This window comes from Schistocerca nitens, chromosome 5, assembly GCF_023898315.1.
Source record: "Schistocerca nitens isolate TAMUIC-IGC-003100 chromosome 5, iqSchNite1.1, whole genome shotgun sequence".
NCBI classification, from domain to species: domain Eukaryota; kingdom Metazoa; phylum Arthropoda; class Insecta; order Orthoptera; family Acrididae; genus Schistocerca; species Schistocerca nitens.
The window spans coordinates 98,348,583-98,364,417 of NC_064618.1; the positions used below are offsets into that span (position 1 = coordinate 98,348,583).

Sequence of the window (15,835 nt, forward strand, 5' to 3'; positions counted from 1 at the left end):
GACCTAGAGGATGACGTTTTTCCGTTTTCCCTGTATGCAGCATAAATCTCTAACACGATACCTCTTGAAACACCAAACACTTTGTCTCCCTTGGTTACGAAGCAAACGCCATATGAGCACCAACAAATGCCGTCCTTCCATTTGACTTAGCTCCGACAGCCCGCACTCACAACTACCCGAGAACACACTTCTGACCACCATTGGCAACGTGCTACGTGTTGGCGACATTGCACAGGAGGCGCTCGTGGTCAAATACAACAGCGCAACCAGCAAGCACCTGTATCTATGTTGAAGCACCCATTTCTCTAGGTGCTTCCGTATTTTTGTCCAGCCCCTATGGTACTGCTATAGCGTACCGCTGTGTGTCCACATTTCCTGCCCAAAGGGTTTTCGTAAACATCAGCGTTCCTCCAGAAAGCTTTTCAAAAGGTGTCAGGTAAGGCCACTACAGGTTAATCAGATTAAGGGCCCGCTGTGTTCATGCTGGAGAAACCGGCGGAAAATACAAAACAAACGTTGCGGCGCACATTGGCGGCCAGCACTTGCCGACGGCGTGGGCTGGAAATTATATACTGAAGAGCCAAAGTAATTGGTACACCTGCCTAGTATCGAGTTGGGCCTCCAAGAGCTTGCAGAAGTGACGCAACCGACGTGGACTCGACTGATGTGTGAAGTAGTGCTGGAGGGAACTGACACCATGAAGCCTGCAGGGCTGTCCATAAATCCGTAAGAGTACGAGGGGTGGAGATCTTTTCTGAAGAGCACTTGCTGCAAGGCATCCCAGATATGCTGCAGAGTTTGATGGCCATCGGAAGTGTTTAAACTCAGGAGAGTGTCGCTGGAGCCACTCTGTCGCAATTCTGGACGTGTGGGGTCCTGCTGGAATTGCCAAAGTCCATAGATGTGCACAATGGACATGAATGGATGCAGGTGATCAGGCAGGATTCATAAGTATGTGTCACCTGTCCGAGTCCTATCAAGACGAATCAGGGCCCCATATTACTTCAACTCCACACGCCACACACCATTACAGAGCCTTCACCAGCTTGAACAGTCCCCTGTTGACATGCAGGGTCCATGGATTCCTGAGGTTGTCTCCATATCCGGACACGTCCATCCGCCCGATACAATCTGAAAAGAGACTCGTCCGACCAAGCAACATGTTTCCAGTCATCAATAGTCCAATGTCGGTGTTGACGGGTCCGGGCGAGGCGTAAACTTTTGTGTCGCCCAGTCATCAAGGCTACACGAGTGGGACTTCGGTTCCGAAAGCCCATATCGATGATGTTTTGTTCAGTGATTCGCACGCTGACGCTTGTTGATGACCCAGCTTTGAAATCTGCAGCAATTTGCGGAAGGGTTGCATTTCTGTCACGTCGTCGTGCGTCCCTTTCTCGCAGGATATTTTTCCGGCCGCAGCGATTCGGAGATTTGATGTTTCACCCGATTCCTGATATTCACGGTACTCTCGTCAAATGGTCTTACGGGAAAAGCCGCACTTCATCGCTACCTTGGGGATGCTGTGTCCCATCGCTCGTGCGGCGACTATAGCACCACGTTCAAACTCACATAAATCTTGATAACCTGGCATTGTAGCAGCAGTAACCGATCTAACAACTGCGTCAGACACTCGTTGTCTTATATAGGTGTTGCCGAACGCAGCGCCGTGTTCTACCTGTTTACATATCTCTGTACTCTAATACTCATGCCTTTATCAGTTTCTTTGGCGCTTCAGTTTATGTGACAACATCTGCTATGGTTGAGGCTACATAGACAGACCAGGTAATCATGACTGTGAAGTGTGGAGGTGAGTGTGCTTTAACTGGCGCTGTTAGCTCGCTCACAGAGGGCTGTTTTGTTGTGTTGCAGGTCATCGCGGGGGCGCAGGAGGCGGCCGCATCACAGGACGTCGACATCGCAGGTGAGGCAGCTAAAGCCAGGCTCCTCCTACATTTGCAATGCGCGCATCAGCCGCGAACAGGTCACGCTTCTGAAAGAGTTACGCGCTTGGAGTGCGCACTGCAGAAATCGATTCCATGTGCCGAGAGCTCAGTCCTCACACATGCGGCGATGAAAAGTTTGAAAACACTATTTCAGTGCCCTTTTTGCTTTCTGCGCACTAGCTCATTGAGATTCTGAACACGCAAGTTCCATTTCGTTTACATGGGAAATGACAGCTTCTGTCCGCTCAAAGGTCGGTTCACTCAGGACGTCCCGTTAAGGGACGCATTATGACTTCAGAACAGAGTATTGTCAAACGACGGCACTCATAGAGGCCATCAAGGGAACGGTGCTCCACGGGACGTAAACGTTAAGGATTCTCGGAAACAGTTTTCAACGTTGATGTTGGTGGGTGGACAGTAAAGATGTTCTCATTTTTCAGGTCAGAGTTTTACTTTGCACTGCACCACAGTTTGGATCTTGTCCTCAAAAATTGTTTTGTGTATAAATTGGAGTCATTATCGAAGGGAAAGGGTACCCAATCTACAATTAAAAAACATCGAAAATTCATATAACAGTATTGTCTGACGCAAAAACGTCAGAAATACCTTATTAGACTTGAAAAATAGAACAGAAGTATACTGAACATCTGGAAAGTAAATATCAATCGAAAATTTAATTTTCTTTTAAAATATATTATTCTTTGGTAAAATTTATTTTATGCTGTCGAACGTATTGTAGCACACAGGTACAACCTAAATCACACATTGAATCTATTTCTCATATTTTATAAATCATTCAGTTCAACTTGTATAACATTAAAAAAATTAAAGTTTTATATCAGTGCGAAGGGCTTGTCTTCCGGAACTTGTCACTCAAGTCAATTATCCAGAATGAAATTTCCACTCTGTAGCGGAGTTGGCGCTGATATGAAACTTCCTGGCAGATTAAAACTCTGTGCCGGACCGAGGCACGAACTCGGGACTTTTGCCTTTCGCAGGCAAGTGCTCTGCCAACTGAGCTTCCCGAGCTCGACGCACGACCCGTTCTCAGAGCTTTACTTCCTCCAGCACCGCCTCTCCTAACTTCCAAACTTCACAGAAGCTCTCCTGCCTACGTTGCGGGACTAGCACTCCTGCAGGAAAGGCTTCTGCGGAGCTATGGCTTAGCAAAATCCTGGGACATTGTTTCCAGAATGAATTTTCGCTCTGCGGAGTATGCGCTAATATGAAATTTTCCGACGGATTAAAACTACGAGTATGTGCCAGTCCGAGATTGCAACCTGAAACCTTTTCCTTTGTTCCAGCAACGCTAGTCCTGGAAGTTACGCAGGAGAATTGCTATGAAGTATGGATAGTAGGACCTGAGGACTAGCGGAAATACTTCAACATATTCAAATATGTACGTGTTATTTTGTTTCATTTTAGGAGAAGGTTCCTTTAATTTCAACAACCTCAAATCACATCGACAAGGCCTCCCGCCGACATTGGTGGGATCTGTTGGTGCTGAGGGTGGATTTATTTTTCAACAACCTTTATTGAACAACAATGAATAATTCACAATGGAAGAAGGATGCGACGCCGATGAAGGCGATTTTGACTAGCGAAAGCTGGGCTATAACAGAGCGACAAAGGCCCACAAAAAAAGAAAAGAAAATATAACTCAGTCACTAGAATTATTGCACGCGAAAAGCAATGGTCCCAGGTTCAAATCCCAGAACGGCACACAATTTTAAGATGTCAGGAAGTTTCAAATCAGCACACACTCCGCTGCAGAGTGAAAATTCGTTCTGGAACGGAAATATGCGTAGTATTAGCACCACTGAATAAGTAGTGGATCTATTTATTCTTACTCGTGTGTTTTATTTTAAAATATATTTATATGTAAATTTTTTGTTGTAAGTGCATAAATACATAACTTAACTGCATCGTTTCTCTCTCGCCTCTTCAAGGTTACCCATATTCGTTCAAAAGCTCTTTTATCTTTCTCTAATAAGTGATGATTGAGCCCATGAATGAAACTTTGCCTTTGTTTCAACTACTGATTAATCAGGTAGTGGCTATATTCTTCAACAATAGTGGTATTCGAAGAATTAGAAATGGCTATGTCTTCAAATCTTTGAAATAAATATTTGTGTCTTTTAGCCTATGAATTCCCGAACGACCTTCCAGTATATTTCAGTATCTTCCTCCACTGTTGATACAAAACTTCCTATTCTAATGTAACAGTTTCTCTGCTCCTGTGTTGGGACTTGTATGTGTTCTTCAATGAATCATCGCTTCCAAAATATCTTGTTCAACAGTTAATACACACATCCGCAAATTGTAAAAAATAAGTACTAAAATTTCTTTGACAGGTGACAGGTTACCTCCAGTTATTTCATGGGAGTAATCACTGAGTAAATAAATTGCCTATAGTGAACGAAGCTGCACTTGCTGCTATTACTACCATGCAGTGAACGTGTCTTACCAGCTTTGAAGGCTTGAGTTTTTATTCTCCGTGTACCATGTACTAGTATCACGGAAAACGTGTTCCAGTGTTATAAACTCATCCACGAAATAACAAAGTAAAAAATGGATCACTATCAACACTTTTTCAACGTCGAAGCTAACTTACTATACATTCCATGTTTTTAACATGTACTGATAGCTTATGTAGATTCTGTGAAGCAAAGGTATACATTGTTTGCATTGGTGTCAGATGAGATGAAAGATATGACTTAAACTTTGATACATTTAATTAAACATAGATATTATTAAAAAAGTCACATGAAATAATATTTTTAAATACAATACCTCTTATGCTTGACATATGATACATAAATAATTAGAGAGATATGGGATATATATTTGTTTAACAACTGGTGGAATTCATTTTTGTGTCCTATGAAAGAGTAACTTAATTGGAAGTTCTTCAGTGAAACATTATTAGTTCTATTTATTCATTGAGGATCTTGTGTGGCGATTATCTTTTATTCTTAAATATTTGTATTTCTTCAAGTATGTTCATAATGTTGCCCTTGTCTGCATAATGAAGGATCAAATAGCTTGTCTTCAGAGCTTTGTACAGAATGTTCCTCATCAACAATGTGAATAGGAAAAGTGGACTTTCTCAAGTGGTTTAGGCGAATCGCATTGATGTGCTCTTTGAATCGTATCTCAAAGCTTCTGACTGTCTGACCGGTGTGGTATTTTGGACAGGAATTACATGTTAGTTTGTGTACGCCAGGATTTATTATGGGGATGGATGGAAGTAGCTATATTATGAGAGGACTGATGTGGCTTCTTGTTTGTGACGAAACTTCATCTGTTTTATGGACTTTTGAGGAGACTGGCTATCTTATAAGACAGGCTTCCTAGAAAGGGTATAGCAGCATATTTGATGGTGCTTTCATATGCTTGTGCTGGAAACAAGAAGGTATCAGATGTGTTTAGTTTTTATTTTATCTGAAAGTTTGTCAGTAAAGGAAGGATTGTAGCCACTATTTGTTGCAGCTGTTGTGATACTATTAATTTCTTTAAGTCCCTTTGTTTTATCAAGCGGGGTCTTATGCATCCAATTTGGCATTGCATATGCTGATTTATGTTGATCAGGATGGCAAGAAGTGCTGCTGATACTTACGTCAGTGGTTGTTGATTTTTTGAATATGCGACTGATATTTCTGATTTTTATTCATAATAATTGTAATGTCAAGGAAATTTATGCGTTTATTATTTTCATGTTTTACAGTAAATGAGATGTTTTGTGCAAATGGCTGAGTCGATTTGCAAAGATCTCTATTTCATCTCTTGCACCACAGAATAAAATGATTGTATGATTAACATATCTGTTGTAATAGATGATGATTTGTTGAGAAAAAGTTTTCCTCAATAAATCATCAGATTAATGGGTCAGGCCAGCTAGGCTTCTACTCATTTTAGGCCACCCTGCTGTTTGTAAAATTTATTATTGGAACTGAAATAATTATGTGACAGACTGACAGGAGTTTCAACAACTGAAACATTTCATATATATCTGGTAAGCTTAACGTTTTAATTATTTTTATTATTTCAACTGTTTCTGCAACTCATAGGTTTGGGTACAGACTGACTATATCTAGGGAGACAAACTTCACTGTTGGTGGTATGTGTATATATTTAATGCTTTCAATCAGTGTTTTTCAAGGTGTATGTCTTTTCGAAGGTGAAATTTTCTGCAGTTAGGTCATTCAGTTTTCTGGTGATCTCGTACATGGTGCTGCCTTTGGAGTTCACAGTGGAATGTATCGGACAATATGCTTTATGAATTCGTGTTTTGCCCAAAGACATGGATTTGTGGGGTTCGTAACAGCACAGTCATATATTTCAAACTTTGTGAGCATGAAGCTACAATTGTTTAGAGCTTTTTTTAAAACTTAGATTGACGTTTGTGTGTTGGATCAGTATTTCAGGAACGTTGTTTCTACTGAAAAGCTGTATAGTGTTGTTAATGTATGTTAATCAGCAAATATAGTTCCATGATAGGTCACCATGTCAAACAAAACAACCTACATTTGATTAGCAGTACATGCAAAAGTGAACGAAAGTTCGAAACAAGTAATGGTATGGAAAAATGAAATACTTTTAAAAAAGTCTTTGAATTAGTAGTCGACACCTGTTTTTATGACAAAGTTATAACATAGTTAGAGATAAAGTTATAACATAGTTAGAGGTAAAGTTAATGAACTTCTAATAGATGTTAACTCTGAAATTATTGGTATACCAGGGCACGACTTAAATAATTTGATAATTCAGCAGCTTCCTTTACCAGGCTACAGATTAGCTGGCTGTTTCTCAAGGAATTCCTTGCGGGGTGGGGGAGTGGCTCTGTACGTAAAAAGAAGTATTCCATTTGAGTCCATAGATGTATCACGACACTGCACTGAACAGATATTTGAAAGTTGTGCAGAATTAGTTGAACTTAGTGAAACTGAACTTCTAATTGTTGTTGTTTATAGGTTCCATAACTCCGACTTCAGAGCATTTTTGCTTAACCTAGAGAGGCTTCTTGATTCACTTTGTAGGAAGTACCAGAAAATAGTTATATGCAGTGACTTGAATATTACTTTTGTATATTATTGTGCAAGAAAAAGGATGTTGGTAGATCTCCTAAATTCGTATGATCTGATACAAACTGTGTTTTTTCCACATAGGGTGCAGGGGAACAGTAGAACAGTCATAGACAATATTTTTATTCATTCTTCCTTACTAGATGGGCATTCTGTTAGTAAAAGGGTGAACCGCCTTTCAGACCACGAAGCACAAATTTTAACACTAAAAGGCTTTTGTACTCAAACCAATGTAATATTTAATTACAAACTATGTAGGAAAGTTAATCCAACAGCAATAGAGAGTTTTTTTAAAACTTGTCAAGGAACAAGAGTGGCAAGATGTATACAGTGCCAATAATATAGATGCTAAATACAATGCTTTCCATAACACATTTCTCATGCTCTTTGAGAGTTGCTTTCCATTACAACATTCTAAACGGGGTACTAGCAGTAATGGACAGCCCGATTGGCTGACTAGTGGGATAAGGATATCTTGTAGAACAAAGTGGGAATTATATCAAAATGTTAGAAGTAGTCATAATCAAGCTACAGTGGCCCATTACAAACAGTATTGTAAGTGCTTAAAAATGTTATTAGCAAGGCAAAGAGTACGTGGTTTGTAAATGGAATAGCTAATTCACAGGATAAAATTAAAACCATATGGTCAGTTGTGAAGGAAGTGTCTGGTCGGCAGCACAAGGTCGATGATATAAAGTAGTCAGTTCGCAGTAATAATATTTCTGTTACTGATAAATCAGATATATATACAGTATTTAACAATCATTTTCTGAGCATTGCTGGTGAGTTAAATAAAAATTTAGTTTCTACAGGATATCATATAAATTTCTTAGCAAATGCCTTTCCGAGATTGATGTCTGAAATACTCCTCTGTGATACAGACACGGGGCAGATTGAGTCAGTAATTAAATCACTGAAAACTAAGGACTCTCATGGTTTTGATGGAGTGTCTAGCAGAATATTAAAATACTGTGATGCACATGTTAGCCCTGTATTTAGCCATATTTGTAATTTTTCCTTTAGGAATGGTCAGTTTCCTGAGCGATTAAAGTACTCAGTAGTAAAGCCGCTTTATAAAAAGGGAGAAAGCGATAATGTAGATAATTTTAGACCTATTTCTATGCCATCAGTGTTTGCAAAAGTTATCGAAAAGGCTGTGTTTGTAAGGTTAATTGATCATTGTATATCACACGATTTGCTATCAAATTTACAGTTCGGCTTTAGAAGTAGTTTAACAACTGAAAATGCTATATTCTGTTTTCTCTGTGAGGTACTGAATGGGCTAAACAAAAAGTTTCGAACGCTTGGCGTATTCTTTGATTTAACTACGGCATTTGACTGCGTTGATCTCACAATATTACTCCAGAAGGGGAGTAGCTCACAATTGGTTCACATCTTACTTTAGCAACAGGCAGAAAAAGGGCATCATTCACAATGTTGATAACGGCTGTGATGTGGGATCTGAGTGGGGTACTGTCAAGTGGGGGGTGCCCCAGGGATCGGTGTTGGGGTCGCACCTGTTCCTTATTTATAAAAATGATATGCCCTCTAGTGTTATGGGTAACTCTAAAATATTTCTGTTTGCTAATGACACTAGCTTGGTAGTAAAGGATGTTGTGTGGAACATTAACTCGGTTTCAAATAGTGCAGTACATGACCTCAGTTCATGGCTTGTAGAAAATAAACTAACGTAAATCACAGTTAGACTCCAGTTTTTACTGTTTCTAACACACAATTCAACAAAACCTGACGTTTTAATCTCACAGAACGGGCATATGATTAGTGAAACTGAACAGTTCAAATTTCTAGGTGTTAAGATAGATAGTAAACTGTCGTGGAAAGCCCACGTTCAGGATCTTGTTCAAAGACTTAATACTGCCATTTTTACTATTCGAATGGTATCAAAAGTGAGTGATACTTCGACACGTAAATTAGTCTACTTTGCTTATTTTCATTCACTTATATCGTATGGTATTATGTTTTGGGGTAACTCTTCCCATTCTATAAGGATATTTTTGGCTCAGAAACGAGCGGTTCGGGCAATAAGTGGTGTTAATTCACGAACCTCTTGTTGACCTATGTTCACTAGTCTGGGTATTTTGACATTGACCTCTCAATATGTGTATTCCTTATTGTCGTTTCTTGTTACCAATATTAGTTTATTCCCAAGAATAAGCAGCTTTCGGTTAATACTCGGCAGAAATCAAACCTCCATTTCCATCGGACTTCCTTAAATCTAATGCAAAAAGGTGTGCAGTATACAGCAGCATCCATTTTCAATAGGCTGCCACTCGAATTCAAAAATCTTAGCAGTAATCCACGCGCTTTCAAATCGAAACTGAAGAGTTTCCTCTTGGGTCACACCTTCTATTCTGTCGAGGAGTTCCCTGAAAAATTAAGCTGATTCTTTTGTAATGCTGATCGCGTGTACTTAAACTTATGGACAGACTTTTTTTCAGGTTCATGAACATTTATTTTTATCTGTTTTTACTTTTATGTTGTTAAGTTCATGTACTGACACGTTCCATGACCTTGGAGATTTGCTCCTCAATTTGGTCCTAGAGAACTTGACGTGTAAATAAAAATAAATAAAAAATAAAAATTTATAATACAGCTAGGAAACACTCACAATGTCAGTTAGTGACAACATAGCTCTATTGTATTGATGTTACTGCCTTTGAGTTTAGCCAATCATATAACATGCAGTAAGTCAGAATATGCTCATGTGGGTTAGCACTTTCTTCTGCAAACCCCTTCAGCTTTATCCATAATGGATGCAGATGAATGTCACACCAACTGACGAATACAGTATATGAAATGAGAATGCATTCAAGTACAGAAACTGAAGTAAAAAATTAATTATTGAATCATCCAGAAATACTGTATCTGAAGTTGATGTTTTTTGTCCTGTGTTTTCCTATTCCGAAGGTGTAGGAGAGACCTCTGTCCCTTATATCCTATTGAGCCAAAATTTCACACATCTCATTTCTGCATGGAAAGGAACCGCTCTAGTAGTTAGTCCAACAAAAACGATAAATAAATAAAAAATGAAAAATAGAAGCCACCAGTAGTAGGGCAACAATGATGTCACCCCATTCTCCATTGTTACCAGATGTATCCAAGATGGCGGTGGCGACGTCATCCAAGATGTAGACTTGGCAACAATGCATGATGTCATCCAAAATGGCGGCTATGACATCATGCAAGATGGCGGATTTTGGTGGGAATTTTGAATTTTGGCGTGTTACCTCTACTAACCTAACCCCCTCTTCCCCCAGAAAATGGCGAGAAGTTCAAATTCCCACAGGACAATGCAACACACCTCTACTAACCTAACAAAATGGCAGGGAAAAAGGTCACTTGGGCTACCGCCACTAACCTAAGCCACACAACTCCCACCTCCCCCAGATAAATGGCGGGAAGCTCAATTACCAACCGGATGAAGCATCACACCACCGTTACCTTGACCAACCTAAGAAAATGGCGGGAAAGAAAGGACACTTGGACTACCTCCATTAACCTAAGTCAGCCGACCGCCACCTCTTCCTAGGACGCAGCCTGCACTGGGCTGGTGGAGAGATGAAGGAGTGTACTTTATTTATTTTGGAACAATTTATTTAGGGATGGAGTATATTTATCACAGTGATACAGAACACATGCTCTGACAAGCCACACAGCATATAGACCTGCAAACTACTCCTAAATAACTCATGTACAATGCTCTACACACGTCTGCTAATTGTAAACTGTGAAAATAATGTATTGCACAGCCTACAGACATGCAAACCACTCATAGATAATGCAATACATTTATGCCCAGAGAGTCAAACAACTCGTAAATTGTCAAGATAATAATCCATCTAAAAGACTCTGCAAACATGCTTGCTAATTGTAAACTGTCGAAATCATGCACCAGTCTTTATTTAAACAATTAGAGACAGCACTGCCGGCCAGGGTGACCAAGTGGTTCTAGGCGCTACAGTCTGGAACCGCGCGACCGCTACGGTCGCAGTTTCGAATCCTGCCTTGGGCATGGGTGTGTGTGATGTCCTTAGGTTAGTTAGGTTTAAGTAGTTCTAAGTTCTAGGGGACTGATGACCTCAGAAGTCCCATAGTGCTCAGAGCCATTTGAAGCATTTGAAGAGACAGCACTAGCATCCAGTGTGTTCGACAGGAAGTCCGCACTCCAACTGACCTAGTGCAAAGTACCACCACCAGAGGGCGCTGTCGTCCATTTCGTTATGTAATCCAAGATGGCACCCATGATGTCACCTGATGACACAAGTACTGTTATCGAAGATCATGGCAAACAGTGTGATCACCACGAGGTCTGGACCAAGTACGCAGTACCACCACCGGAGAGCGCTGTCGTCCATTTCTTGACGTAATGCAGGATGGTGGGGGGGAAATGGTAGGAAAATGACTCTGCCGTTGCCACTAGCCGCCGACGGATGCAGGAGAAAGTTGTTATACTGACATCGCAGAACTCCAAGGCATGCTCACGCCGGTCTCATACGTGTGACACCTCTGAGCAGCACGTGTCATTACCATTGATGACAGAGTAGCATGGGGCAGATTGTTCCTAGCGCAACATGAGAGATGCGTCTAACTGTGCTTAACTGCAAATAGCGCAGATACCATCGAATGCACTCTTCCCAGCGGTCCTGATGTGATACCCCTTCCTGCTTTCAACACACACAAATGTTCCCACCACTATGTAGAGGGTCCTATATCCCAGCACAATGGAAGTGAATGAATCGAGCATTATGATTGGCTCTTATCGAATTTTCCCACTGAATTACTGATGCCATCGGTATCGAAGCACCATCCACCTTTTCTTTCTTTCGTCAGATGGGACTTTCAGTGGTAAAATTATTTTGCTGAGATCACTAAATTGCGTTGACACTTAAGCCCACAAATACATACGAGACTGACAAGAATATTGTAAGTGAGAAACATATTTAGCAGTGTAACTACAATTAAATATTTCGATTGCTGCTACAGTCTGACACCGATCAATGTACAGGTAATATCTCCTGTAGATGGCATTGGTTCTAGAACGAATCTCAGTATCTAAAGCACACATAATTTTCCATGTAAAAAATCTCTCTCATACCCTTGCGGTTATCGATGTGCTGAATCTATACGTCACTCAGGATAGGACACGCAGTCATTCTCTCTACTCATGTCACAACATAAACCACAGTAACTTTACAATGCAATACATACACATTTTACACAACATAAGCCACAGTAACTTTACAATGCAATATATACATGCTTTACATAAACAGTGCAGTTACCTTTCATATCTCTACAGCACCTGAAAAAACTATGGAATGCCTACACTCACACCAGCTATATGTCACGATGCTCCTCAGTCCTATGAAAGCACCTTCCACCTTATATTTCTTTCTACAGATGTGACATTCAGTGGAAATAAACTATTGTACACTGATCACCATATTCCATTGACAACTAAACCTTGCAGTGTGCCATACATATCGTCAAATTCGGAAAGACTCTTACTCAATTACACTGCTTTCCCACTGAGGACAAGAGCTTGAATATTAGAGTGTGAAACTGATCTCCAACCCAGCAATATATCACCGCATACTGCCTTGGTGTAGTAAATACACAATTCATATCCTCCACCATACAAAACCATCATTTTTACATGAGATATCTGTCAGTGGATCGAAGTCACTCTCAGAACTGTTCTGCAAAGACCGGCTCGTTCCCTCCCCCTTGGTATAAATGCGTTACTGTTTCTGGTCTGGACCTACCTGCTTGCTCGTGTTTCTACACCCATCTCCAGACTCTGGGATTACAAGAACATATCTAATTTCGCATTGTTCACACACAGCAGTATCCTACCGATCGCTCATGCAATGTAATTCGGAAGTTATAGACTGGGAATTATTTCTTTACAAACCCAAAACATTTCACATCTGTGGTATCAGGGGAAATATTCTAAGTCTTTATGGCATGTATAATTATCGACAACACACTTCTAAGTACTGTGGATTCGCTGAGTCAGCTCTTGCTTTGTTTTATTCTTAGACACATCAAGTTTTTCTGACGCTCTTGATACCAACAGTGTTATCTGTGATGTATGCGTGTTTATTCCACAGGGTGTAAAGTGATTAAAAAAAAAAAACTTGCAAACGACTCACCTTGAGAATGGCCGATAGGCTGTCACATGAAATATCCGATCATGAGCTAAAATTATCCAGGACGCACACCCAAAAAATGCTGGAATATTCCACAAGACGTGAAAACTTCGAGAAACAGGTGACATTTTATTGATTTGATCCTGTGACACCTTGCGTAGGTTCTGTGAAGATGGAAGAGTGTCTCCATAAAAGAGGGCAAATGTTGGAAGGCGAAAAATGATTTACGTTTTACAATACCTGGTGAAAGAAAAGCCCTATATTGCACATATATAAAACCGCAAAGCAGGAAACGCTTTTCCTTAAAAATGAAGAAATATATATTATTGTTTTTATGTTGTTGGAAATTCGTAAAAAACGTAATAATTAAAGTAAAAATCCGTGTGTTATGAATTATAAATATTGTTTCCTGTCATTATATGACACACACACCACAAAAGCAAAAGAAACAGCAGAAAGAGATATCTTTTGAAACGAATGTCTTAAATGTACAAGGATTCCAAGGCAGAAGCAGTATCAGAATGGGTGTAGGTGAAATGGCCTGAAGGAAGCAGGAAGAGACAACGTGAACGGGTGAAAGAATATTGGAGGAAGAGAAGAGAGCAAAAGAGGAAGTTGCTACGCGTCCTTTAGTTGGCCAGAATGGAAGGAAAAACAGTACAGTGCCTTGTGAAACAGAAAGGTGATCATAATTGTTCTCTAGGTAACAACAAAATCGTTGTTGTTGTTGTTGTGGTCTTCAGTCCTGAGACTGGTTTGATGCAGCTCTCCATGCTACTCTATCCTGTGCAAGCTTCTTCATCTCCTAGTACCTACTGCAACCTACATCCTTCGGACCTGCTTAGTGTATTCATCTCTTGGTCTCCCCCTACGATTTTTACCCTCCACGCTGCCCTCCAATACTAAATTGGTGATCCCTTGATGCCTCAGAACATGTCCTACCAACCGATCCCTTCTTCTGGTCAAGTTGTCCCACAAACTCCTCTTCTCCCCAATCCTATTCAGTACCTCATCATTAGTTATGTGATCTACCCATCTAATCTTCAGCATTCTTCTGTAGCACCACATTTCGAAAGCTTCTATTCTCTTCTTGTCCAAACTATTTACTGTCCATGTTTCACTTCCATACATGGCTACACTCCATACAAATACTTTCAGAAATGACTTCCTGACACTTAAATCTATATTCGATGTTAACAAATTTCTCTTCTTCAGAAACGCTTTCCTTGCCATTGCCAGTGTACGTTTTATATCCTCTCTACTTCGACCATCATCAGTTATTTTGCTCCCCAAATAGCAAAACTCCTTTACTAATTTAAGTGTCTCATTTCCTAATCTAATCCCCTCAGCATCACCCAATTTAATTTGACTACATTCCATTATCCTCGTTTTGCTTTTGTTGATGTTCATCTTATATCTTCCCTTCAAGACACCATCCATTCCGTTCAACTGCTCTTCCAAGTCCTTTGCTGTCTCTGACAGAATTACAATGTCATCGGCGAACCTCAAAGTTTTTATTTCTTCTCCCTGGATTTTAATACCTATTCCGAATTTTTCTTTTGTTTCCTTTGCTGCTTGCTCAATATACAGATTGGACAACATCGGGGAGAGGCTACAACCCTGTCTCACTCCCTTCCCAACCACTGCTTCCCTTTCATACCCCTCGACTCTTATAACTGCCACCTGCTTTCTGTACAAATTGTAAATAGCCTTTCGCTCCCTGTATTTTACCCCTGCCACCTTTAGAATTTGAAAGAGAGTATTCCAGTCAACATTGTCAAAAGCTTTCTCTAAATCTACAAATGCTAGAAACGTAGGTTTGTCTTTCCTTAATCTTTCTTCTAAGATAAGTCGTAAGGTCAGTATTGCCTCACGTGTTCCAGTATTTCTACGGAATCCAAACTGATCTTCCCCGAGGTCGGCTTCTGCTAGTTTTTCCATTCGTCTGTAAAGAATTCGTGTTAGTATTTTGCAGCTGTGGCTTATTAAACTGATTGTTCGGTAATTCTCATATCTGTCAACACCTGCTTTCTTTGGGATCGGAATTATTATATTCTTTTTGAAGTCTGAGGGTATTTCGCCTGTTTCATACATCTTGCTCACCAGATGGTAGAGTTTTGTCAGGACTGGCTCTCCCAAGGCCGTCAGTAGTTCCAATGGAATGTTGTCTACTCTGGGGGCCTTGTTTCGACTCAGGTCTTTCAGTGCTCTGTCAAACTCTTCACGCAGTATCATATCCCCCATTTCATCTTCATCTACATCCTCTTCCATTTCCATAATATTGTCCTCAAGTGCATCGCCCTTGTATAGACCCTCTGTATACTCCTTCCACCTTTCTGCTTTCTCTTCTTTGCTTAGAACTGGGTTTCCATCTGAGCTCTTGATGTTCATACAAGTGGTTCTCTTATCTCCAAAGGTCTCTTTAATTTTCCTGTAGGCAGTATCTATCTTACCCCTAGTGAGATAAGTCTGTACATCCTTACATTTGTCCTCTAGCCATCCCTGCTTAGCCATTTTGCACTTCCTGTCGATCTCATTTTTGAGACGTTTGTATTCCTTTTTGCCTGCTTCATTTACTGCATTTTTTTATTTTCTCCTTTCATCAATTAAATTCAATATCTCTTCTGTTACCCAA

General features: G+C 40.3%; 1 protein-coding gene across 2 annotated transcripts in view; it reads left to right on the top strand.

The window, feature by feature from the left end:
- Nucleotides 1-15,835, top strand: part of LOC126260076 (inositol 1,4,5-triphosphate receptor associated 2-like) — a 720,512-nt gene that overhangs the window by 367,162 nt on the left and 337,515 nt on the right. For both annotated transcript variants that reach the window (XM_049957280.1, XM_049957281.1), the window contains exon 3: nt 1,870-1,921. In XM_049957280.1, the coding sequence (XP_049813237.1) occupies nt 1,870-1,921 (52 nt within the window). The remainder of the gene's footprint in view (nt 1-1,869; nt 1,922-15,835) is intronic.